At 40.4% G+C, this 27,753-nt stretch overlaps 2 protein-coding genes across 2 annotated transcripts; one reads left to right on the forward strand and one right to left on the reverse strand.

Moving 5' to 3' along the window:
• Positions 1 to 8,123: 8,123 nt before the first annotated feature.
• Positions 8,124 to 8,930, reverse strand: LOC133090208 (olfactory receptor 1361-like). The gene has a single exon (XM_061188534.1). It carries the CDS (start codon positions 8,928 to 8,930, stop codon positions 8,124 to 8,126), a length of 807 nt encoding a protein of 268 aa, XP_061044517.1.
• Positions 8,931 to 20,774: 11,844 nt separating this feature from the next.
• PROP1 (PROP paired-like homeobox 1) lies at positions 20,775 to 23,384 on the forward strand. The gene is made up of 3 exons (XM_061188535.1): positions 20,775 to 20,883; positions 22,068 to 22,300; positions 23,046 to 23,384. The coding sequence occupies exons 1-3, from the start codon at positions 20,775 to 20,777 to the stop codon at positions 23,382 to 23,384; spliced, it is 681 nt and encodes a 226-aa protein (XP_061044518.1).
• Positions 23,385 to 27,753: the final 4,369 nt, after the last annotated feature.

Below are 27,753 nucleotides of genomic sequence, written 5' to 3' on the forward strand. Positions count from 1 at the left end.
CTTATCCCAGGCAGTTTAAATTGTGAAGGACTTCTGAAATCTGGGATGAAGAATTTGGACAAAGTTCAGTAGGTTATGGAAATCTTACTTTGATTTTAGATGCAGAGTTGTTCAGGTCTGTAATTTTAAGCAGAAAATCGAATAAAATATTTAACATAATGTTGTTTGGCTGCACCCAGCAGGCCTACAAGGCCTACATTTGCCCATCCTTAAGACTGAAGAAGGAGCCTGGAGTCAGCAACAGAGACATCAGTGGTTTAATGAATGGGGGATCCTACATGTCTGAAACCAGGTTCCGGAGTGACACCCTACCATGTGCGGCACACAGTGGGCAGGACATGGTGGCAGTCTTCATTCCCGGGTGAGAGGGGAAAGGAGATTGCCAGTTATAGGGGAAATTAGGTCAGGTTGGCTCATTAGTTACCAGGGAAACTAGCAGAGGGTCATGCCCCACACCACCCTTTTGATAAGGACAATCACTAGCTGGGGTCTGGGGTAAGCATGTAGGAAGGTCAGTCATGTGAGTAGGGTATAGGTGAAGAAGGCACTGGTCTAGCAGGGGATGTACAGAGAGTAAGAGAGCCCCCATCTTGAGTGGCCTGACAATACACTCCACCCCTACATACCCTGCATGACACTTAAAATCTTGGTCTGCCCCTCTTCCACAATATCCCTGTGGTCAGGTATGTAGGGGGCACTGCCACCAGATACCACAGATACAATACAGACAGCAGCAGCCAGAGAGCATCAAGAGTAAGAGACCTAGTGTGCTCAGGACAGTCATTTGCCAGGATGTGTGCAAATTTTGGAGACAAGCACTTACCAGGTCAATGGAGAGGGAGTCAATAGCAGCAGTGCCCTGTGCAGTTATAAGGAAGGTAAGGCCACCCCTGGTTTTCACAAACCCAGAGCCACTCCCATGGGGAGGGGAAGGCCCCAGCTTTAAAAGAAACATTCTGTTGGCCTAGCCAGGAGTCAGCACAGTTACAGGTCTGCCACCCAATATTATGTTGGGTGTCATTAGGAGTGGATCCATTAAGTCTTTCTAAACAAAAAAACAATTAATCCCACTAGTTGGACTTGTTTGTTCTGAGGCCAGCCTATTTCACTCCACACAGCATAGCCCAGGGGGCTTATGGGCAGTCAGTTGTACAGTAAGTTTACCGACGGGGGTCCTTCTGATGTGGTGGCATGTGAGACAGGAAGGTGGTGAGAGCCTTTCTCCCCCATTTTCAGTCATCCCCACATAGTCACATTAGCCGGTTTGATTTTTCATGGAAGTCCAGAGGAGGACGACAATGGCATCTCACTGTAGACGCAGGAATTAGACTCATTTTGCAGTGAGGCCCGTGTTGCTGCTCAGTACTCAAATAGATTTCCTCCCTCAGACTAAGGACAAAATGTAAGACATCTAACAGGCACAACACAGGGGAGATCATGACAATAAAGCAAAATACCAGCAGTACCCACATTCTGAGATAATACCACACCCACCCGTGGTTTTTGTCTTGGTCTGCAATACAATTCAGAAAACTCAAGTTTTCAGTAATACAAGAACGTGTCTAAAATGACGTACACAATGGCCACCTAGTTTTACCTTGGATGTCTGAACCACAGTTACTCCAGTTTGACTTTCAAATGCATTTCCTTTCTCAATGGCCAAAGCAGATGCACAATGCATGTCTGAAAGTCTGCAAAACAGGCTTCTCTGGTCAGTAAAATTTAAGTTAAAACACACATAAGCCTTCTGACTTCCCCATACCTGAATATGTGCATATTTTCCATCATTTCCCCTTTTGATTGCAAATCTTTTGATAGAAAGCAATGATGCTCAAAATATCCATCCCTCAATGCTGGGGTGCTGGCTCCTACCCCAGGTTCAGATCATGTCCCTCGCTGTTAGGTCTCCTTTATATTCACCTAGTCATTCACGTTGGGGGAAAACTAATCTGATCTCATGAACAGGCTCAGAGATATGTTAATGGGGAAACACTTTATAGGCTATACATTTTATCACTTACACTCAATTGTCACACAAGCATTGCACATGTGCTATTAGCAGCAGACTTAAAGCAAGCAGTGTCACATTTCATGAGTAGTTATAATCTGTGAAAATTTCGCTAGATAATTTTCTTTCCATCCAGAACATCAGGGCAAAAGCATGGTTAACACAATAACTGTCATAAATACAGACCTTAACTAACAGAACTAGAATTTAACATCCACTAAAACATAGTCTTTTTTTCTCTCTGAAATTACCCTCATCTCCACCAAACACAGCCAAATCAAAACTAGTTTGTTTGCAATTGACCATATCAGCTCCTTCAAACTGGCTGAGGTAGAAGTCCTCAGGAGTCTCAGACTGAATTCCCCAAAGGCCTCTCAAGGGCAGGAAAGCCATGACAAAAGCCTGCCATAAGCCTCCACCTCAGTGGATTTCTCTCTTCTAGACGTCCCCCAAATATCAAGGTTCATGCACATGCCAGGAGACAGTCTTTCCCATTCACCTGATAAGGCTGCTCAGAAACCAAGAGTCCAAGGTTTTTGGAGGAACTGGGCAGAGAGAAAAGAAAAATGTATCAATTCTACCCTCAGGAGTAGTTTACCCAATTGCTGTAAGTCACAACTAACGTGAGAGGAAGGGCATCCCTCTATCTGGAAAACACAGATCAAAACATTCCAGACAAAACCCATAAATATTATAACCATATTCATCAGTTCACTCAGTAACCAATCCTTTCATTAACTTTTTATGTAGCCATCAGGTTTTCCTTTAGGATTATTTAAGTTCTTACCCAGTTCAGCAGTGTAATCTGAAATTTATCAGAGACCTGTTATTGTCGAAAGGTCGTTCCTATGAATCTTGAAGATGAAGCACTTTTGCAAAAGCATCAGAGTACAACAATAACTGTCTATAAAAGACAAAAGACTTAAAAGTCACAGTTAAACATCTTATCACAATGTAAGCGATAAAGAAACTTGGTTATAATAACTAGAATTATGACTGATAATAATCTTAACCCTTAAAAACCTTAATCTCTGGCAAAAACCAAGAAACAATTGTGCATTTCCTGATGGGAAAGCTTAATGCTTTAGTCTTATTCTCCTAAGCAGGCAAAAGTAGATAAACTTAGACCTGCCCAGTAATTAATGTTCCAATATTTTATCTTTTTTGAAATGACCTAAATAGTCAATGAATTCTCTTCATTTAACTTAGTTTAGTTTCAAGTTACCAAAATCTTGAGAGACTATTTTAGATAGACATTCCCAAAACATAATTATTCCCATAAAGATTTTAAAAAACCTTGCTCCTTTTTCTTCATTTACTCTTAGAGATCACATATGATTAGATTAAAGTTCCTGAGAACCCAGGTAGATGATATACATCTCAAAGGTACAGGAAGAGAAATACCAATTCCTTCTAGAGAGCTAGCTTAACCAATTATAGAAGGCTCACTTTGATACAATAGCAGAGTCATGAGGGGCCATTGTTTTCCAGATCTCTTGGCAGCCCCCATTCATCATGGACAGCCACTACAGTGTCCCACATATTAGTAGACATCCACTGCAGTACTACCCCTGCAACTTTCAGGATTACCCCCTCAACTTTTTGACCCCACGTGTGAATGGACAGCCACCCCGGGATAAAACCTGCAACTTTCGGGCCCCACAAGCTAGTGGACAGCCCCTGCAACTTTCCATTCCCCATCCTGTATTTCCCAACATCTCAGTGCTCACAGGAGTTTCCTTGTTCTCCTGGATGGCTCCGCCAACTGTTGGGCTGCACCCAGCAGGCCTATAAGGCCTACATTTGCCCAGTTTAAGACCAAAGAAGAAGCCTGGAGTCAGCAACAGAGACATCAGTGGCTTAATGGGTGATAGGGGGTGTAGATTGCCAGTTATAGGGGGAATTATGTCAGTTTGGTGTATTAGTTACCAGGACCCATACTACCCCTTTGATAAGGACAGTCACTAGCCTGGGCCTAGGGCAAGCATGTAGGAAGGTCAGTTGTGTGAGTAGGGTATAGGTGAAGCAGGCAGTGGTTGAGCAGGGGATGTACAGAGAGTAAGAGAGCCCCTACCTTGAGTGGCCTGACCATATAAATGTCATCAGTATTATACCATGTCCCTGTTCCCTCCTTCCTGATCCTCTACTCCACACTTCATGTAGTAAAGTCAGAGTAATTTATTTACCTATTTGGCTTTGAATGATTTCTTTACCAAAATATTATATTAGATATGATTTCTCGAGACTACTTTTGGCTTCATTATGACAATTTTTAAGGATATAAGCTGAATTTGTTTACGATAGAAATTTCTTGAAACAACTGGATCACTAGGCAGTTCTTTGGTCTTTTAAGGTTCTATAGGGAGTTTGTGTTGTAATCATGGCTTTGTATTGTGGGATTTGATCTGCATCATCAAGTCTGAATTCTTAAGTGACATCTGCAGCTACTTTCATGCAACAAAAATAACCTCACGTCCTTCTTGGCAAATATATCCACCCACAATACAGGGGCAAGTTTGTGCCTAAATATCAGTTGTATCTCACATTTAGAAATCATGATGAACCCGAACCAGTAGTTTTTGATGAGCAACAGGATATACCTGAAGTTTAGAATGAATAAAAGGTGGCCTGTTTTGACGGTGGGCTTGGCAATACACTTTGTACCTCTGTGTGGCTCACAAATGAAAAGTTAATCTAGAAAACCAGATTCATTTGGAATCAGAGTTCATAAGTTAGACATAGCCAGCTTTCAATATTCAAGTGACCAAAGGTCAATGCCGAGAATAAAGTCATCTGCTTGAAGGCCAATTGACAATGTGATAGATAAAATTCATATAAAGCCTAGCTTTCTGCCCTCAAGCACAAGGAGACAAGATATTACAGGCAGAACAGTAAGAATCTCTACTAGGCTACAATATCCAGGGAATAGCAGGAAGGGCTTCTTCAGCTCATAAGAGATGGTGCTGGACTCTGATGGAAACAGTGGCCTTGGAACAGACACTTGAAGGACAAGTTAGAGGAAAATGATTCCATGAAACTTGAAAATACCTCCAATGGCCGTGACATGGAGCAATCCTTGTTCCCTCCAGGGAGAACTGTATCTGGGGAAAAGTGCCAGGAAGAAGGATGAGCCTTTATTTCAACATTCACTGAGGTGAAGCCAAACTTTTCTCTCCAAATGGTTTTAAGTGGCTCACAAAGAGCTGTTCCCTGTTGGCTAATTAGTGCTAGATGGAAGTTGCCTGTGGTGAAGTGGGGGTGGTGCCTTTAGGGAGTCCCAGCTGCAGAGAAGAGGCTCCTGGCACAGGCCCAGCCTCTGCTAACTCAGGCCCTGGAGGGTGAATTCCCAGACACAATCCTGATTTCCTGGCTGCTCCCAGGGGGGACTCTGCCAGCCTGGCACTGCTTTGCTTCTATGGGGAGAGGGCATTAGAAGCCCTGCATGATGCTGAGCTTTAATTTATGACCACTTCATGTCGTGTGTGACTCTCACATGCAGGAAACCACAACAGAGGCTGATTCTACCTGGACCCTAGAGTAAACCCCTTTTCTTATTTCCCCTTCATTCCCCTTAAGTGGTTGAAGTAATGCAGGGAGCCAGTGAAGATGGAGTTGAAGGTGGTCCCCAGAAGTAGGAGGATTAAAGACTTGAGGCTCTGGTAGAATTAAACAGCATATAACCTCTCACACCACAGCCAGTCTGAGCAAGACAGAGACCTTTCTTCTTTCTGCTCACACCACACTGCTGAGATTTCTTTTCCCCTTCAGACAGGATCTTCTGTCTGGTGAATGATGATTTCTCCCCTGAGATGAACGAATGGGGACCATGTAGATAGAGAGTGATTTTCCCTTTGACTTTGTACCCTATTGTAAGTTCACTGATTTCTCTCTATCCTCATGCTCCTTCTCACAGCCAACTTTTGACTGAGAGTTGAGGGGGAGAGGGATGAGCAATAAAACTATATCCCAAACATGGCTCTTTTCATTCAACCCTGCTGCTTCATTGGGTCTCAGAATGCAGTGAAATCTTTCTGTGTTCTGGAGTAACCTTCTCAGTACTTTAGGTCCCTAGATTTAAATTTTTACCCTTCTGATTTTTTTGTATCTAGGAATGTTCACTTCCCAGTTTCCCATTAGACTTGCCTACCACATCATCAGTGATTTTTCAATACATGATTATTTGGGATGACCAAAAACTCTACTGAGCATTGTATGGGATGTGCCCATGCATAATCTATGGTATTTTATCAAAGTGAATATGTAATGTAATAACCAGAGGAGACATGTATGCAGATATGGGTAATGCAAGGAAGAATATGATGAGACCAAAATGAGTCATGTAACCCTAAACACCAACATTAGTCCATGTTATTATATCTCTAAAATTTGCACTAAACTACTTCTAAAATAAAACTTAACAGTTCAGAACACTACATTGATTTTATCACATGTAGTCAGGTTCCCACTGGCACCAACATACATTTGGGAGTTCATTTACTACATCCAAGAAGAACTATGTTGTGTGCTCAGTACATGTCTGTGAGATGTAATTAGTAAAGGAGTTAAGGGGAATGCACAATTATTAGAGTCTTAAAAAATCAAGGGAGTCTTTCAGCAGATGAATGAAAGAAAGAGGAAGAGAATTAGGAGAAAGTCATGGAACATATAATTATGTGAGTTGATGACAAATAAAGTTGTAAGTATGGCTCAGGGCCAGGTCATCTTGGGCATTGTATTTGAAGGTAATACTTGGATTTATCCTGGCCTCTTCAGTATTTCTATAGGGATTGGCTGACAAGATGCCATCAATGTTTTAGGAGGATTAAACTGATCCTGTGTGCAGGACAGATATGTGTAGGGGGAGGCAGGATGCAGTCAGAACCACTATAAGCTTGTTGCTGTGCTCATGGTAAGAGCTGGTCAGTGTTGGGACCAAGTGGGAAAGGAGGTGATAGTGAGGACAATGAGTACTGATTTTTCACAAGAGTAGAGAAGATTGAGAAAGGAGAGAAGGCCAATGAGGAATTGAAGGCTATTGAAGAATGACCACTGGAGATTTAGGTGAGTGCTCTCTGGACACCAGGGAAGACAAGGTGGGAACCCTCAGATGTAGAGTAGGAAAAGAGGCAAGGCCTCCTGGAAACTTGCCCCATGGATTGGAACAAACTCTGGACTTGGAGTCAGAAGTTCTGGGTTCTAATCCAAATCCTGTAATTAATTCATGTTTTCATGTTCCTAAGGTGCTATAGTAACTCTGGACACTTTAGCATTAAGGGAACCTCTGCTTCTCTTAGCCCATCTAAATTTGAAGGGATACTGAGATTTATATGAGGAAGTCTAGCTACTGTCTGAGGCTCACCCCCTGATACCCATCCCTGACACCCATGCCAGGCAATAAAGCACCAAAAAGTTAGATTGGTGGTGGGGGAAGAAGAATAGTGCAAGGGTAGGTTCTGAGCTGTGAGAGGTGAGGGTAGGAATTGAGCCTAGGACAGAGGAAAAATTAACTAATTCAGTAATGACCAAAGACCCTGAAAGTAACAGGACCATTTGTAACCAATAATTGCTAGTTGCACAGCCCTGGAAAAAGTAACTTTTCTGTGACTCAGTTAATTGGGGATAATTTAACATCTCCTAATGTGAGGCCATAGAGGACAGGTGACACTGAGGAGAGCCAGCTCTAAAGTTTTCTGAAATTCTCAGACCATATGGTAGCCACTGTCTTATAGGGTTGCTGGACCCAATCCTGTCTTTTCCTGAATTTTTGTTGTCTGTAAAATGAGTGCTTTAGAATCACACCTTTTTATAGATAACTAATGGTTTTATGACTTATGAGCACCTATCAGCCTCATATTTAAAAGCACGACCATGATCACATATCATTAATTAGAGGAATAGTCATGGGTAAATTTACACCTATAGGGACTCAGTTTCTTGGTTTGTAAAATGAAGAAATGTATGCTATCCAAGAGTCCTCTCAGTTCTAAAAATTTTAAATTATAGAATATGAAATTAGTTTCCTTAAAGCTCCCTTCGTGTCATGATTTCTCAGGCTGTAGATGAAGGGATTGACGAGGGGAGTCACCACTGTGAAGATGACAGTGGTCACCACATCTTATACTGAGTAGGAGGATGAAGGGTGCATATAGACCCCCAGGATTGCCCCATAGAAGAGGGAGACCACAGTGAGGTGGGATCTACACGTGGACAGGGCTTTCCTTATTCCATGGGCAGATGGCAACTTCAGTACATTAGAGAAGATGTAATCATATGAAATGATGATACATGTAAATGGTGTCATAAATACCAATCCACCCACAGTGAATACCATCAGGTCATTGATAAAGGTATTTGAACAAGAGAGTTTTAGAATAGGATAAGGGTCACAGAAAAAGTGATACACAGCATTGTTGGAACAAAATGTGAGTTGGACCATGAGAAGAGTGTGTAGGAGAGCATGCAGATTTGTACTGACCCGAGATGCAGCCACCAGAAGGACACAGAGTTTGGGCCTCATGATCATGGTGTAGTGGAGTGGGCAACAGATGGCAGTATAATCATCATAGGCCATCACACTCAGGAGGAACCCATCCATGTTGATGAAAAGGATGAAGAAGTAGATCTGGGTCATACATTCCATGTAAGAGATAGACTTGCTTCCCAGTATGTGATTCACCAGCATCTTGGGGATTGTGACTGATGAAAAGCAGATGTCGACACAGGAGAGGTTGGCCAAGAAGAAGTACATGGGTGTTTGGAGATGACTGTCACAGTTGGTAGCCAAGACAATGAGAAAGTTCCCAATGAGGGTGACCAGGTACATCCACAAGAACAGCCCAAAGAGAACCTTCTCCTGCTCTGACTGCCCAGAGAGTCCCAGGAGAATGAATTCTGTGACTCCAGTCTGGTTGTCTCTGCCCATGTCTGCAGGGGAGAAAATGTGGTCAAAAGTAAAAGGAAATATTTATTTAATTAGGCTCCATATATTGTTTAGAGATTACAATTTTTTAATGATACCAGATCCAAAATTTATTTCTTAATTAATAACACTTCAAATATAAAAGTAGATGAGATTGATAATGTCATCATTTGAGCAAATTTTTTATGATACTGTTTTGTCATTGAGAATTAATTCACATTAGATAATTCTATGAAGCGAGTTTTAATGAAATAAATAGCTGGTTAATTTCTATAGTTCTAATTTGTGTTTAATTATCTTTGATTTCATGCAGCTTAATTCATACTTCACTAACAGTTAATGAATATCTGGTATATACAAGTTATTTTCACATACACAATTTCTTTTAATCCATATCATTCATATATATATATTTTTGGCCGCCTCACATGGCTTGTGGGATCTCAGTTCCCCGACCAGGTATTGAACCTGGGCCACAGCAGTAAAAGCCCAGAATTCTAACCACTAGGCCACCAGGGAACTTCTGTAATCCATCATTCATAAATGAGGACCCTGAGAAGAAGAATCAGAGATGAAGAATCTGGTATTCAGAGAAATTAGGTGATGACAGATTAGATTGAAAGAACGCATAACATTTATAGTCTTGAAACAGCTGAAATGCCCTTTTCTTTAAATTCCTCCCTAGTTTTACTTCCAAGTTTCAATTATCAACCATTTATTGACACTATAACCAAGTGCCAGGCAGTGTCCTCCTGCTTTACATACATTTCTTACAGATTTAAAATATGTAAATTTTAAAAATAACAAGCTTCATTAAGCAGAAGGGAAAAATGAAGCAATGAGATTTAGCTATTTGTTTAAAGTCATAAGTTCTTTTACCCAAATAACTTTATACAACTCACTCAAATTCATTCTGGATCTCTCTTATTTTCTCAGGATTATACTACTTCTAGGCATTGAAGGATCTGCCTGGCAGTTTTCCCTCAACCTTGTAACTGGATAGCATCAAAATGTCATTGCAGTAGCTCACAAATGTTGGCTTGGATGAGCTAAGCATGCTAGTGAGTTTGCTATGTACTGGATTCTGTGAAGAGATTTCTTTTCTCCCTGTGCTGGCCAAAACAGGATCACTGGTATCTGGTATTATTTTTGAAGAGGAAAAAGAGATTCATAGAGAAAGTAAAGTTATGGGGCATATCCAAGTGATCATCCCAGCCTTAAGGAATTAATGCAGGCAGGAAGAGTCAGATAGAGCGTTTTGAATCTGTAAGAATTCACAGTATTTGAATAGTAAAGAGGAGAGGAGATGGCATTTCAGCAGAGGAGATTTACAGGTTAAATGTCTTGACTGACTGGGATAAAGGATGTCACAGGCAATACTTTTAGGAGAGTGGTTGCAAGATGTATATAATATGGTGACTACAAAGTATCCTAGCATTTTGAGAGTTAAATTAGTAAAACCAACGTAAAATTCTGAGATCTGAAGCCATTTTTCTCATAAATTATATCACAGAATTAAAAGGTAGAAAGGCAGTAGTTGGCAGTACCCAGAGCTATTGAAAGAAGGTACTTCAGGGAAAGGATGTAGAATGTAGAAGTGGGGGGTACAGGGGTTGCATCAAGGAAAAACCAAAACAATATTTGTGCAGACTTTTTCATTGTGCTCCAAACAGTAGATGTTGATATTAGGGTCTTAATTGTAAGCTATTTCCCATAATGGAAATGGTAGTAGAAGGTGAAAGACATATAGCAGGATGGCGATAGGGTTTTTCCTATTGTCTGGGAACTGGCAAAGGCAAAAACAGGTCTACAGGCTCTAAATAACCCAGACTCTATGTCGAGAGATCTGCCAGCATTAAGGTTAGCCATTTCTTGTCAATGTTTGCTGGGATAGTCCTACCAGGAGTACAATCAACGGTGCCCCCAACCCCCAAGTCAATATGGTAAGAAGGCCTGGTTTCATACATTAGTCCCTTGTGAGTATCTTTAGTTTGTGACTGTCTCTGAGACATCTGATGTATTTGCAGCATTGAGTGTTTGTGTTCCTGGACCTTAAAACTGAGGATGCTTAGTGCCTGGACCCCAGCTCAAGCTTACGCCCTCTGTGGGGTTCCATGTGACATCCAAGCAACCTCCCTCTGAGACCACTGTAATGTGGTCATAGACCACAGTGAAGGTACACAGGGAAGCAACTAATAAAATGGTGGAGATTAAGGGCAGAATAGGAGGGTCTTGAATGTCTGACAGAAGAGTCTCTTTTGTGAGGAAGGAGGGTGGCTCTTGGCTCTGAGCTTTTGGCCAGAATTTCTAAGAGCCTGCCGTCACTGATCTTAGCACTGCTGCCCTTAGTTATCTCTTTCCTTTCCCACTGCTTAATTTTCCATTTCCACCTTGGAAACATGCTTGCTCTATTCTGCAATGGGCAGTACATCCTGAAAGTGGAAAGGCTTGTACATGTTAAACCAGGTGATGTTTCCCGTTTGAACTTGGTGAGATGCTGAAGAATTTAGTGTGTGTTTCTCCAAATGTAAATATATGTGTTTTTGTCCGTGTGAATCTGTCTTTGTTGGAGATAACTGTGTCCTCACCTGCTTTCCCAGATTTTCTTACCTGGCTGCTCTGCTGCTGTGAGATGCTATCATGGGACCCCTGTCTCCACTGGCTCCTTGCTTGACCCTGAATCATGAGAAAGTCACAGCTAGTGGGGGAGTAAGAAAGCTTTTCTCACTGGAGGAGAACACTTAGATTCAGACAGGTGCTTCTAAGGTGGATTCCCCACAGCTCCTCATTAAAGGCACACATACTAACTGTTCTTTGTTTTTACCCTCTCTGGACACAGATATCTCAGCCTGAGGGGAAATCAGTTTAGTGCTCAGACTTGCTTCCCATTGCATCAAGTACATCTCACGCCCATGTCACAGACAAAATATACTTGGTCCCTTGCTCTGTGCTCAGAATTGACCTGAAGAAAAATTGTGAAGCCAGTGAAATTGGTCCACAGATATTCATGGTAGCTCCATTCTGAACACTTTGCTCTACACAGACTCCCTTTTGTATAATCCTTAAGTCTTTAGGACTCTGCACTCTTTCTTCTTTCAAATAAAAGGTTTGTCAATTTATAGTAAGGAAGTAATGTCTAAGAACAGACCCTCAATTCTGTCTCAATTAATCTCTGTAATAGTTACTGTGTCCCTGACATAGGAAACCAGAGGTACCACTTAGAAATGCTGGCCTGTGGATGGGGGTAGGGAATACTGGGTATGGGTTATATATGTGGTCATCTAAATAATATCTGTGGGCTATTGGAACTTGGGTGTGTATTTTTAAGTTTCTATTTGTGTGCATATACATAGCAAAATTTTTACAAGGTGAGTTTTAAAACCAATTTTAAAAAAAAGAAAGAACACAAATATGAAATTGGGCAAAGATGTGTTAGGCAAGTGCAAAAATTAGAGAACATGGGTGGCATTATTAATTAAAGACAAAGCAATAATTAAGTCAACTGCAAGCATAAATCACAAAAGAGGAATATTTTATGATAACAAGGGACAAATTCATAAAACTTAATCATAGTTATGAAATCAAACAAAACAATGTAGAAACTGTTTGCAATAGCAATGTAAGCAATGTATAATAGCAATAGGTTAGGCAAAGGTTTATAAAAATTTTTTAAAGAAGTTGATTAATGTCTTAATGATGGACTTTAATATACAATTCCCAGAATTTGATAGATCAAGTAGTTAATTAAAAAATATGGCAGAGATTTTGTTTAAACAACAAAGAAATTTGATTTAAAAAATATATATATGTACACAGGGAACTATATTCAATATCCTGTGATAAACCATAATGGAAAAGAATATATAAAAAGAATGCATATATAACTGAATCACTTTGCTGTACAACAGAAATTAACACATTGTAAATCAACTATACATCAGTTAAAAAAAGAAATATACATATAAAATACATATATTTCCACCTTGAAAATAGAGAATATATATTCTTATTTTAAGCCCAGGGAATAATTACAAATGTTGGACATTTTCTTGACTACAACAAAAACTTTATAATAGAGTCCCCAAATATTGATTTCATCGGATATATTCTCTTATGGCCTTCACCACAAAGCCAAAAATTAGAAACCAGAAATCAAAATGTAAAAAGAAATGTTCAGTTGATAAAATTTAAAACAGTATTCTTCATAATCCCCATATCAAAAAGAAAGTTAAAACCAAATGATTCATAAATTAGAGAAAAAATATAAAAAGCTATGGGAAAATAGACTTAAATGCTCTTATTAATAATAAAGGAATATAAAAACTGAATAAATCAAGTATTTAATCAAGAATTTTTATTTTAAAATTATTTTAGTCAAATAAATATATTAGCATAGCTTTAAAAGTTAAACAAGTCTTTAAATGAGAAAGGTAGTTCCTTACCTATCTTTCCACTCCATGATCCAACTTCCCAATATAAATACTTTTATATATTTCTAAATAATATGCTTATAATGCTGTTTTTGATCATTGATTTACAATATACTGTCTTCCCATTTTGACAGGTGATGAGTAATACCACTTCACCATCCCTTTTCCTCTTCCTCAAATGCTCCTATTATAGGCACATCACAATTTGGAGGTATGTCAATATTTATTATTGACTTTCTGACTCTGTTATACACTGTTGGTGTACTAATCTTTTTTGCTTTTCCTGGCACAACTTTTGAATGTTCCTGAAGTTAATAATTGCCTATTTTTTTCATTTGCTTAATTTTTATGCCTCTTTTCTTCCCATATTTTGAAATTAATTTTGAGTTATGATTGATAGATAATAAACATTACCCATTTAAGTTACACTTCAATGAATTTTAAAATCATGTTGTCATGTAACCACCACCACAATCAAGAAACACAACAGTTATATCACCCTAAAAAGTTTTCTTGTTTCCCTTTGTAGTTAGCACCCTCCCATGACCAGGTAATCACTGATCTGCTTTCTTCCACTACAGTTTTGTGTTTCCTAGAATTTAATATAAATGGAATCATACAGTATGTGGTCTTTTGTGTTTGAATTCTTTCACTTAGCATAATGCTTTTGAGATTAATCCATGTTGTCAGTGTATCATAAATTTGTTGCATTTATTAACATTGTGTTCCTTTTCATTCCTGTGTAGTATTCCATAGTAAGGAGATCCACAATTTTTATAACCATTCAACAGTTGAGGAAATTGGTTTGTTTCCAGTTTAGAACTATTATGTATAATATGCATGCATATCTCTATATATGTATACAATGTGTATATAATACCACCATGTACATTTCTGTAGAAGTTTGTGTGTGGCCATATGTTTTCATTTTTCTTGGAATGTGATTACTTGGTTTTATGGTAAATGTTTTAGCTTTATAAGATACTGCAATACTGTTTTTGCAAAAAATAGCTGTACAGTTTGCATTCCTATCAGCAATATTTGAGAGTTCTAATTGTTACACATCCTTATCAACGCTGGGTATTGTCAGTCTTTTTAACATTAACTATTCTTCTGGATGTATAATAATATCTCATTGTGGTTTTAATTTGCATTTTCCTGATAACTAGTGATGTTGAGCATCTTATACTTATCGCCTATTCATATATCTTCTTTTGTGAATTTATGTTCAAATATTTTCCCCATTTTTGTTGGGTTGTTTGCCTATTTTTATTGAGTTGCTTTTCTTCTCATTTTTGAGTTGTAAGATTTTTTTTTTTTTATTCTGGACTCAATTGTAAATTTTGCAAATATTTTCTCCCAGTTTGTGGCTTGCTTTTAATTTTCTTATGTCTTATGAAGAGAAAAAAATTAATTTTAATGTTCATCTTATCACTCTTTCCCCTTAAAGTTATGCTTTTTATGTCCTATTCATGAAATCTTTGCCTAAGTCAGTGTAACAAATATTTTGTACTATGTTTTCTTCCAGTAGTTTAATAGAATGTTGTCTTTGTGTTTAACTCTATGATTCATTTCCGTGAGTGAATATGGTGTGAGGTAAAAATTAGAGTTAGTTTTTATCTATACTGATAACCAGTTGTTCCAGCATCACCTGCTAAAAAGATTTCTGTTTCCATATTGAATTATACTTGCACCTTTGTTGAAATTCAATTCTATTTCTGGAGTTTCTGTGTGTTCCATTCATTTCTATGCTTATCTAATGCCAATACCACACTGTCATGATTATTGAATCTTTATGTTAAACGTTGAAATCAATAGTGTAAGTGATCTGAACTTGTTCATAATTTTCAAGGTTTTCTGCTATTTTAGGTCCTTTGCTTTTCAATATAAACCTTTAAATCAGCTTGTCGATTTCTTTAAAATTGTCTGTTAGGATTTTGATTGGGTTGTATTGAATCTGTTGATTAATTTGGGGAGGATTAGATTCTAATCTTTTATTGCTAACAGATAGACACACAGTTGATTTTGCGTATTCAGCTTGTACTCTGAATTTAGCTTATTAATTCTAGGAATGTTTCTGTAGATTCCATTGTATTTTCTATGTACTTAAACATGTACACTAAAGCAAGAGTCAGCAAATTTTTACTGTAAAAGGCCAGTTACTGAGTACTCTAGATGTTGCAATGTCACCTCTCCCATTGTAGAAGGAGAGCAGCCATAGACAATATGAAAAAAAATGATGATGGCTATGTTCCAAAGAACTTGTTAAACAAAGGAAAAAAAATGCAGAGGGCTGGATTTTGCTTATAGGCTGTGCTTTGCCAACTCTTGTTCTTGGGTTTTGCAGAAATGAAATCATATAACATGTACACTTTTGTCTGGCTTCTTTAACTTAGCATAATTGTTTTGAGATTCATCCATGCTGTAGCTGTAGTTTATTCCTTTTTATTGCTGGTAATATTCCATTTCATGGCTATACCACAACTGTTCATACAGGCGCCTGTCTATGAAGACTTGTGTTGTCTCTTAGAAATAAAGCTGCTAGCAACATTCAACTACAAGACTTGGTATGGATCTATGCTTTTTCTTCTCTTGGTTTAATTAACTAGAAGAGGAAAGGCTGGATCATTTTAAGAAATTAACATTTTTAAGAAACTGCCAAACTCTTTTCCAAGGTGGTTGTATTGCATATATTTCTTGGTGAATTTGTTCAAATTTTTTGCATTTTAAAAAATTGCATTGTTTGTCTTTATATTCTTGAATTTTATGTTGGGCATAGTTATCCTTTATCAGATATATGAATTAACAGATAAATGTTCTTATTAGATATATGATTTGCAAATGTTTTCTTGTAGTATGTAACTTGTCTTTTAATTCATTTATCAGTGTATTTTGAAGAGCAGAAGTTCTTAACTTTGATGTTCAGTTTACCAATGTGTTCATTTATGGTGTCATATCTAAGACATATTTATGTAATCCAAGTTCCCAAAGATTCTTTACCTATGTTTTGGAAGTTTTATAATTTTAGATTTTACATTCAGATCTGTGGTCCATTTTGAGTTAATTTTAAAATATGGTATGAGGTATGGATCCAAGTTCCGTCCCCCCTCACCCCATATGATTTAGATAGCCAACTGATCCAGCACCACTTGTTTTAAAAAACTAGACTTTCTCCACTAAATTGGCTTTGTATTTGGGTCTATTTCTGAATTCTTTCTTTTCCATTCATATATTTGTCTATACTGATGGCAGTACCATTTGTCTTGATTACAATCTTTTTATAATAATTCTTGAATTTGGACAGTGTAAGTCTTCCAACTTAGATCTTTTTCAAAGCTGTTTTTGCTATGCTAGGTTTTTTGCATTGTTATATAAATTTTAGAATGAGTTTGCCAATTTCTATGAAAAAGTCTGATGAAGTTTTGAGACCACATGAAATGTTATCAATTTCAGAATTAACAACAATAATTAGTCTCCTGACCCAAAAGCATAGCATATTTCTTCATTTTAAAAGGTTTTCTTTAATTCCACTCATGAATATTATTTTTAGTTTTCAGTGTACGGATTGCTCATATTTTTGATAACTTTAACACTAAGTGTTTCATATTTTATGCTACTGTAAATGGTACTGTTTTTAATTCAAATTATTTATTATTTGTTGCTATATGATTATTTTTTTAAATATTGGTGTTGAATCCTGAAACTTTGCTAAACTCACTAATTAGCTATAATAGATTCCTAATAATTCCATCAAAAATTCTACATGGCAGATTATTGTGTCCACATACAAAGACAATTTTACTTTTTCCTTTCCAATCCAATTGGGTGTCCTATAATTTAATTTAATTTGGATACTAACTATCCTGACCTAGGACAGATCCCAGAGTTTAAGGGCTCAGTCCCACAAAGCTACCCCCATTCAGATGCCAATCACAAGTACTGGGCCCCCAGGTTACTCATACTCTGTTAAACTTGGCTACACATCGGGGTTTCCATGACCCCATCCTCAAATTGGATAATTTTCTATAATGTCTCACAGAACTCAAGGAAACAGTTTATTCACTATTATTGGTTCATTGTAAAGGATATTATAAAAGACACAAATGAACAGCAAGAGGAAGAGGCACACAGGGACAGGGCAAGGTCAGGAAGGGTCCTGAGTGCAGGAACTTCTGTCCCACAGAGCTTGGGGTGCACCACCCTCCCGGCACGTGGATGCTCGCTCTTCTACTTTTCCTTCTTTCTCTGGCCTGTGGTGTGGAAATGACGACTGTACCTCCAGCTGCCACTTTGGACCATAAGATGAGGATGGAAAACTTACACTAAGATAGTGGAGTAGAAATTTCTGAGCTTGGGAGTCTGATGACATCTTAGATCCACTGTACCAGCCTTTGAATACCTACTTCTGAACTTATTTTGTGTGTGATAGAAATAAACTTCTATCTTGTCTAAGCCAACATTTTATACATTTTTGTCTTTTAAAGGTAATAGTACTGTTCAAAATGGCCCCCAAGCATAGTGCTGCAATGCTGTCTAGTGTTCCTAAGTGCAGGAGGGCCATGAGGTGTTTAATGGAGAAAATAATCTTTGTTCAGGCAAGAGTTATAGTGCTGTTGGCCATGAGTTCAATGTTAATGAGTTTACAATATATATTAAGTAAGGTATATTTAAACTGAAACACACATACAACAATGTTATGTATTGATTGGTTGACCAAAAATAGTGTGGCCAGAGGCTCACAGGAACCTATTTCCCTTAGTAGCAGTGGTTCAGTATTCACTAATTCGGTGTTTATCGTGACTTTATGGAACAAAACTACCTACATAAAGAGAATTGACTGTATTATTATCCCTAGATGATAAAGCTGAGGTGCAGAGATACAAAGTAATGAGCCCAGGATCACATAGCTAGTAAGTGGTATAGCTGATATTTGAACCCAGAGCAGCCTGGCTCCAGAACCTGTATTCTTCCCCACCACACCATCCTGCCTCTTGTAGGGTGAGAGAACCCTGGGTATCAGGCTTCCTTGAAGGTCAGGGTTGGGAGTGGGAATCAGGATGCCCTGGAAAACAAACTCCTCCCCAGCCTCCTAAGAAATAATGGTATTCTGGGATGTCAAGTCAAACCTGTAGTGTCTCAATGTCTTGGGGAGCAGGGTAGTAGGTCAGAGTTTCTTTGTAATATCAGAGTGTCCTGGGATCATCAGGCTGTTTTGGATGGCCGGTCAGAGTTCCCTTATAGGGGTAGGCTATTTTGAGGCAGCAAGAGTATTGGAATTCAGTGTGTGCTTGTGGATCCAAGTTGACTACATGAATCTTGGGAGGCAGGGCTGTCATGCAGCTCAGGTTTCTCTAGGAGGTCACAGTATACCCTGGGGTAGGGGGAGAGGGGTTGGCATCTTGGATCAGTGCTTCTCGACTTTTATGTTGTTATGACCTGAATATTTGTGTCTCCCCACCAATTCATATGTTGAAGTCCTAACCCCAATGTGATGCAATGATATTTGGAGGTGGGGCGTTTGGGAGGTGATTAGGGTTAAGTGAGATCATGAGGGTGAGGACCCAAGATGAGAGTAGTGTTTTTATAAGAAGAGAAAAGAGACCAGGACTGAGTTCTCTCTCTGTCTTGTGAAGACACAGAAGGTGGCTGTCTGTAACCCAGGAAAAGGCTGTCAGGAACTGAATCAGCTGGCACCTTAATCATGGACTTCTCAGCCTCCAGAACTGTGAGAAATGGATATCTGTTGTTTTAGCCACCTTGCCTTTGGTATTTTGTTATGGCAGCCAGAGCTGATAAAGACAAGTGTACAGTCAGTTCTCTTGGGGATCTTGTTACAGTGAAGATTCTGATTCAGTAGGACTGAAGTGGGGTCTCAAATTTTGCATTTCTAACAAGCTCTCATGTGCTGCTTATACTTCTGATCCATAGATCATACTGTAAGCCTCAGGATCCTGGAAGATTACCATGTTTTTCTGTCTTGAATTGTTCTTTTAAAGGATGTGTGTAAAGGATTAGCATAACCTTGGGGATCAGACAGTCCTATGAGTACAGTGTGTTCCAAGGGGATTAGGGTGCCCTCATTGATTCAGTCTATTCTGACATTTCAGAACTTCATGGCAGGGGACAGGGATAATCTCCTAGTTGAGGGTGAATGCTCTAGGTTTCAGTGTGTCCTAGAGGACCCTAGAGTCCTAGGGTATTGGGTTGTCTTTAAAGGGTCAGGGTGTCCTGGGGATGTCAGAATGTACTTCCTAGATCTAAGTAATCTCAAGAAGCAGAGTACTGCGGGTATCAGGGTGTCCTAACTGCTCAGGGATGCTGGGTATGTCAGGGTTTCCTTGAAGAATCAGAATGTCAGGATGTCATGGGAATCTCAGTCTTCTGCAGAGTCCTGAGGTCCAGGGAGATCAGGATGCACCTGGAATTCAGATGCTCTTGAGGGTAAGCATTCTCTGAAGTTCTGGGCGAGCTTGGAAGGTCATGGAGTCCTGGGGGGTTCTCGGTGAATGAGGCGGTGACATTTGGGAGAAGAAAGCAGAAAGTACTTGAGAACTATGGTGTCCGCGAGACTCATCCTATGGTTCAGGTTGTCCTGAGGGGGTGTCCAGTGTATTCTGAGAATCAGGATATCTTGGAGGGGCCAGAATGTACTTGTGTTTTTTAGTTTTTTAGTTTCCTGGAAAGAAGTCTTTGGGAATCACCCACGTACTGAGACACAAGGCAGGCCCTACTCCTGGTCTCCATTTGCACACCCTCTCCCTCTCCTCTCATGATGAGGTTCTGAGGAGGGGTCTCAGGAGGAATGCATTTTCTCTTCCTTCCCCTGCCTGCTCCCAGGAGGGGATTTAACAGGACAAAAGAATTTGGTGCTCTGGGAATATGAGCTCTTGGCCCCAGTCCCTGGACCCTCCAACAGAGCACCTTCCCTCATCCGGCTTGTGATCCTCCCCTGATGATGGGGGCTCTGGTGACCAGGCAATGATTGGATGGGCCCACAGGGGTGAGGAACAGGTCACTCCTCCAAGGCTCAGGGAGAAAGAGTTAGTGTGGGACTGCAAGCTGGGAAAGTAGGCAGCTGAGAGCAAAAGGAGAGGACAGCATCCCAGAGAGAGAAGGGGCAGGGGGAGAAAAGTGGAGACTAAAACAGAGAAACAGGGTGAGGGCAAGGCAGAATGAGATGATACTCAAGCAAAGGAATGGGAAATTAGAAATAGAAATAAAAGTTAGAAAAAAGGAGAGAGGGAAAAAGATCTATCTGTCTATATCTACACAGGGAGAGAGATTCAGAGAGAGGTATAAACAGGGGGAAAGCAGTGAAATACACGGCATAGAGGGGAACAGAAACAGAGAAAGACTGATCCAGAATCAGAGACTCAGGGACACGAGACTGGGCTGTCTTTGGTCTTTGTTGTGAGCCATGGATGCAGAAGGGAAGAGTGAGCAGGGTAAACAAAAGAAGGGGCGAGTTTGCAGCAGTCTCTGGCCCGAGGGCTACGCAGCCGCTGGGACTTTGACCTCCACGGTGGGTGAGTGAATCTCTGGGGTGGTCCTGAGGAGGCAGCAGGTGTGCACGCTCCATGCCCAGGCTCCGTGGGGCGATGGTTCGCCATGAGGAAAGTGGAGAAATAAAAGCCCAGAATCCTAGAATGTTAAAAACAAGGGAATCTTAGAAAACATGGGGCGGTACAACTCCTCTGCTTTACAGAGTGGCGCACTGAGACCCTGACTGATGAGGGGGGGGCAGAGGCAGAGCTGAAATCTGTCTCCTCACTCCTGACCTCAGAGTTCGCCCACTGCACTGCTTTCTCCAAGGAAGAGAGTTGGAGGGGCCAGGGCTTTGGATCCGAGGAGAGCAGGGGGCTAAGGTGGACAGTGAGCACTGGGTAGGGACTACCCCCTGGGTCCCCATGGGGATGGGATCCTCACTCCAGATATCTTTTCTCAGTGTGTGCCTCCCAGGTGTTTCCTTTTGCTCCTGTTCTCTATTCCCCGGCTGGCTCTCAGACTAATTAGTGTGGGGGCTTAGTGAGCCTGTAGGGAGAAGAGGCAAGCCTTTCCCACGAGCTCAGGTTCCTGCAGCCTGGTGGCCAGGCCAGGACTGGGATAGGGGAGAAGATGAAATGTATGTGTGGGGAGGGTGTGTCTGAGCAGAAGAGTGAAGAATGTTTCATCTTCCCAGGTGGGGGGAATGGGACAATGGGAACAATATAAAGGTTTAAGTTGCATGTGAACCATGAGAGCAGGGAGCAAGTCATAGGGGTCTTAGACAGAGACCTGGGCAGTTTGTTAGGGTGTCAGAGCGAATAGGAGATCCACAGGGTGAGACCCAGGAAGGTGGTATGTGTGCTCAGAGAGGTGAAAGGCTATGGAGGGGCATGCCTTACATGGGGATGCATCTGGGGGAGTGTAATAGGGAGTGGGCACACGGTGCAGAAGTGAGGCAGAGGGAGCGTGAGTGCCCAGGACAAGTGAGTCTGAGGGGCGGACTTCATGTGGAGAGGGCAGCATGGGTTAGGGGACTCAGAAGTGAAGCAGGGCCAAGGCTGAGCTGGATTCAGCTAATTCTGAAAGCTGAAGAGTTTCTGGTCAGGGCAGAGTGTATGAGCAACACACTGGGTCCTAGTAGAATCTGGGGGTTCCAGCATATGTGATCCGGGATGGATGGGTGGGTCAATGCGGCAGCAAACTCTCCCTCCCCCCTCCTTCTCAGACATGAGCACTCAGCCCTACAGGAACCTCTCTGGTGTAGGAGTGGGGAGACCAAGTCTTTGCTCGCAAGGAGAACAGAGGGGTCGCCCACACTCCCGGCGCCGCCACCGCACCACCTTCAGTCCAGCGCAGTTGGAACAGCTGGAGTCAGCTTTTGCGAGGAACCAGTACCCTGACATTTGGGCCCGAGAAGGCCTCGCCCAGGACACAGGCCTCAGCGAAGCCAGAATCCAGGTGATGGCCCAGGATCCTTCCCCCACCATCCCCTGAAGAACTGCAGATTCGGTGATTGGGAACTACTGGGACATAAATTCTCAGGGCACTATAACCTTAACCAAAATGTTCACCAGAACAGAGTCTTACCCAACAGTCAGCATAACCTCATCTACGTCAGGAATGTCACTTGAGTTTAACCTTGGAGTGAGCCTAATCTAACTTGAATTTCAATATCAAACCCCAACCTTAACAGTGATGTGAACTCCAACAGAAATTCAATGCTAACTATTCACACACGTATGTAACCTTGTCCCTAACCATGGCCTTGAAACTCAATCAACCTAATGCTCCCTCAATTCTAACCATAAAGTTACTGAATCTTAAGAATAAACTGTACCCTAAATCCAACCTGGTCTGTAACAATTAAACTCATCCATAGTCTTAGTCTCTAATAACCCTAGAGGAAATTTCCCATTCTCTGTGGAGGTGAAATGCCACTGTGTCATGTTTATCTCTTTCTTTTTAGAAGTTGACATTTCTTACTCACCCAAAGTTGTAGCAGGGCAAATTTAGACATGGATTGGGGGAATGGTGTGGGTCTTGCTTTGTCACTAGGCCTGGCTCAGCTATGCCTTCTGCAAGAGCTTTACTTCCTCTGGGGATGTGGGGGAGTCTTATGCTCTGCACCAGTCTGTAGCCGCATATGAGAATGCCACCTATTTGAGAGAGGGGCTCTGATGTCGCTATTCTCCCTCCTCCTCAGGTCTGGTTCCAGAACCGCAGAGCCAAGCAGAGGAAGCAAGAGCGGTCACTGCTCCAGCCACTGGCCCATCTGTCTCCTGCCACCTTCTCTGGTTTCTTGCCTGAGCGCCCTGCTTGCCCCTACTCCTACCCAACACCATCTCCCCCAATGACCTGTTTCCCTCACCCCTACAACCATGCCCTTCCCTCTCAGCCCTCCACTGGTGGTTCCTTTGCTCGACCCCACCAGTCTGAAGACTGGTACCCCACCCTGCACCCAACCCCTGCTGGTCATCTGCCCTGCCCTCCACCCCCACCCATGCTTCCCCTCAGCCTTGAGCCACCAAAGTCCTGGAACTAAAGTTAAACAAGCACTGATAAGGTAATTTCCCAGCCTGTGACCCTCACAAAACAGAGAAAACTGGGTGGTTTCCTTTCCTTCTAAGGGCGAAGTAGAAATATGGTGAGGGACAGCTCAGAGACTGGGAATGTTAAAATGGGAGACCATGATGAAGGCTCATTGAGCTGATTGAGTGAATTTAAGGAGGTGAAACTACTGGAAGATATAGGTAAAGAGCCCCAGTGGAGGTGACTGGTGGGAAAGTGACATTGAGGGAAGCAGTGGTTGCTGCTGGTGGATGGAAATGGTTGAAGGGGATAGAACTTTTGGGACTTCACTCATTGAGATCACAGTTGAGGACCTTCATCCCCATTGTTTCTAGCTGATTTCAATAAGGCTTTTGATTTAAAGTCTACCTATACATCCCTTCCCCATCACCACCATTCGAATCCATCATTAAGTTTTGTTCATTCTATCCTGGAAATAGCTCTTGAATTTATTCCTCTCCTTTCTGTTCCAGCAGACACTTTGCTTTTTCTGGCCCCACGTTTTCTAATTAATCTTCCTCCTTGGTTCCCTTAGCTCCAGTCTTTCCCACTTCCAACAGGCTTTGTAAATCTGATCATCAAATATTAGCTTTCCAGTGTTTTATAAACAACAAATAAATAATACCTGATTTGCTAAGCCTGTAAGAGTCTTCAACGTTACCTTCAACGTAACTTTTAAGTCACCTGCATGTGGTTTTGTTATTGAGCAAGGGCTCCTGTGACTGCAGCACAGAAAGCCAAACTCTGACAGCCGATGTTTGCAGTAAAGTAAGGGTTTATTGCAGGGCGCCAAGCAAGGGAGTGGGAGACAAGCCTCAGATCGGCTCCAACTTGGCCTTTGAGTTGGGAGTGTTTTTAAAGAAGAAGAAAAAAGAAGTTGGGATTAATCATCGTCTTGTGACATCTCTTAATCATAGTTGTGGAAGTCAGGATGTGTCCAGTTTACAATTCTCTAGCCACCTGGGGGATCTGTGAGCTCATCCTGCTCTGGAGAAACAACCTGAGTTTGTGTGTTAATGATGATATCTACAACAGCAATTTTAGTACATTAATGATGTTATAGACAATAGCAAGTTTAGTCGTCTGATTCTGTTTGATTAGTGTTCAGTTAGCACAGGATTGAGGTCAGAAGAGACAAACAAGGGAATAAAGTTTTGAGTAGAGAGATTAATCATAAACTCACAAAGGGAACTCAGTTTTAGAGGGGCTCAGTTTCAGTTTGTGATAGAGAAGAAACAATTTGATTAAGGGCAAACTTTTCCAAGAGCAAACCATGAGTCTTGAGGCTCATAAGAGGTCATTCCCAGGAAAGAACCTGCTGTGAAGTGCCTTAGTCTGAGCTCTCCTAACAGAAACATGGTGTGGCCTAGTTGGTTTGCCATTTATATACCATATTGCTTATAGTGTACTTATTTTACTCATAATTTACTTATTTATATGTAGGTCTACCTCACTTATGGGCAGATCCATAGAAGAATTCTGAGTAAACGAGCCTCTAGGGATTTTATTTGCAGTTTTTTATATGTATTATATTTTAAAAGTCTGGAATTGAAACCTCTGTGATGCACAATTCCATTTCCATGTAATTATCCCCTTCCACCAGACTGCCTTCCTGAAAGATAATACTGGTTTGCATGCCTCCCAAAATGTCAGTGTCAGTTTCAGCACATCCTTATCGACATTGATCATTTTGGACACTTTTTTAACTGAGAGTGATGTCTCCTAGTTGGTTATTTTTTCAGTTTTCATTTAATCGATTGCTAGTGAAAGTTAAAAATAGTTTCATGTTTATTGGCAATTTACTTTTTTTTCTCCTCTGCATTGCTTTTCTGAGTTATTTGTGTATTTGTGTATTGATTTAGTCATCTCTTATTAGTGCTTGAGGAACCCCAAGTGAGAAATCTCCCCTTAATTTTACTGGCTTCACCCATGTTTTCCTCATTATTTGGATCAAAATATTATGCCTTGAGTCATCTTAAATTTATTTTAGTTTGTGCAGTAAAATAGTCATCCAATTTCCCCTCAATCAGCTAGCTGGTTTTTCCAATATAATTTATTTAACAGTCTAACATTGATTTGTAAAAACATTTTTTCACACACTAAGATCTTATATGGGGCAGTTGTAGACTCCTAATTCTTTCCCACCAATTAGCTTCTCTATTCTGATATCAGTACCATAGTGTCTTAATTACCAAAAATGTAAGGATCTTTAAAATGTTAAATTTTCTTATCCAAATACAAGGTGTGTCTTGTTATTTTTTCCAGATTTCTCTTATGTCCCTCAGGAAACTTCTTGGTATTTTTTTATAAAACAAATCTTAATAAGAGTTTTATAAATTACAAAAGTTATATAGGGTCTTTGTAACAGTCAACCCAAAAGATTTATATACATATAAGACATATATATTATATAGATGAATATATATTATACATGAATATATATTTATACATATTAACCTGGATTAATCACAAAACCCCATGTTAAGCAAATTCAACTCAACATGAGATAAACAACATTAGTAGTGTGTATCTGTTTGCAACTTATTATGCTCATAGAAAAATATACAGACATACACATGTAACAGGGAAGAACAAAATCTGACTCCATGTTGAATCTGTTTCTTTTACTTTAACCTTTGCTCTCCATTACTTTTTGTTACTATAATCACTAAAAGGCTGTTGTCTATAGCTATAGGCATACATAATGGCCTCCCTCGGGGAACCCTGCCCCTCTGCCTGAATATTAAACTAAAGTGCCTTTGTTCAGCTCACAGGGAAACACCCTGACCCTGCCCACCTGTGAATGGCTGCAGAAAAGAAGAAATTAACACAGCCCCTCCCTGAGGGTGGCCAAAAACCAGGAGATATTTTGCAAGACTTATGGCCTTTTACTTTACTTCCTCACCTCCTCCCCCTCTTTGTTCTATAAAAAAAGCTAGCATCCAGACCCTGATAAGATGTTATTCTAGGACATTAGTCTGCCATCTTCTCAGACACCTGCTTTCCAAATAAAGTTGCCATTCCTTGCCTCAACACCTCGTCTCCTGATTTATTTGCCTGTTATGTGGCAAGCAGAGTGAGCTTGGACTCAGTAACACATACACTAATATTTTTTCCTTTTTAAAAATAAAAATGAGATCCTACTGTAAGTGGATATAGATATAAAAACATCTTTCAACTGGATCACATAGATTTTTATTTTTTTCATTCCATTAACTGGCAATTTTATGAGCCATTTAACCATTCCCCTATCATTTGAGAGTCAGAGTTAGTTTGATATTTTGTTTTGTTTTACCACCACAAATGCCACTGTAGTTGTTTCATTAAAGGATAATTCTCACAAAAAAAAGGTAAAATCATGACTCTCAGAGATATGTAAATTTTATTTAACTCATTATTAATAAGGCAACGATAAAGATGTCAAAGCCAGTTCAAAGAACAAAGACCAAGCATATTTATAGATGAGGAATAGTGAAATGAATGTGTAAATGGAGGCAAAACTGCCTTCTTTCCTAGTTGAGGAGGGAATTCAATTGACCCTTCAGGGGATGGGATTTATTTACGTGTCTATAGACAAGAATTATTTTGCATTGCTCTCAGTTATCTACAATTTACAGAGTTATAAATTAGCTCAAAGGCAAAGAAAGCCTCAGAGCGCACAAAGAATAAAAATCAAATAACCGGGCTTCCCTGGTGGCGCAGTGGTTGAGAATCTGCCTGCCAATGCAGGGAACACGGGTTCGAGCCCTGGTCTGGGAAGATCCCACATGCCGCGGAGCAACTGGGCCCGTGAGCCACAACTACTGAGCCTGCGTGTCTGGAGCCTGTGCTCCACAACAACAGAGGCCGCGATAGTGAGAGGCCTGTGCACTGCGATGAAGAGTGGCCCCCGCCTGCTGCAACTAGAGAAAGAAACAGAAACGAAGACCCAACACAGCCAAAAAAAAAAAAAAAATCAAATAACCTGGAAAGGTGGGCCCTAAACAGTGCATGGCTTTCCATTGAATCACATTTTCCCCCTACAGTTTCCTCTGGTCCAGGTGCTTTTTACTTCTGTAGGCTAGATGTCCCAAGGTTGGACTGCTGTGTTAAGGGTTATGTACATTTAAAATTGTAAGAAATACAGCCTGATTAGTTTACCAAAAAGTGTAGCTTAGGAAAATGTCCTGTTTAGTTTAAAATTTTTTTTTCTTTAAGCCTAGAAAATTCTTCCCCCTAATATTTCTTTAAAGGTTTGATTTTTTAAAAATCTAAAATAAATACAGAACCTACTTTTGTATATGCTGAGAATCAAGGGACTGAGTATCTTCTAGATCAATAGTAAAATATACCAGCACTATTCA

Source organism: Eubalaena glacialis, chromosome 4 (genome assembly GCF_028564815.1).
Source record: "Eubalaena glacialis isolate mEubGla1 chromosome 4, mEubGla1.1.hap2.+ XY, whole genome shotgun sequence".
In the NCBI taxonomy this organism is placed as follows: Eukaryota; Metazoa; Chordata; class Mammalia; order Artiodactyla; family Balaenidae; genus Eubalaena; species Eubalaena glacialis.

Coding starts and splice junctions, on each gene's coding strand:
- LOC133090208 (XM_061188534.1), bottom strand. CDS start 8,930: ATGGGCAGAGACAACCAGACTGGAGTCACAGAATTCATTCTCCTGGGA.
- PROP1 (XM_061188535.1), top strand. CDS start 20,775: ATGGATGCAGAAGGGAAGAGTGAGCAGGGTAAACAAAAGAAGGGGCGA. Junction 20,884..22,067: donor GACTTTGACCTCCACGGTGG/GTGAGTGAATCT, acceptor CCTCCTTCTCAG/ACATGAGCACTCAGCCCTAC. Junction 22,301..23,045: donor TCAGCGAAGCCAGAATCCAG/GTGATGGCCCAG, acceptor CCTCCTCCTCAG/GTCTGGTTCCAGAACCGCAG.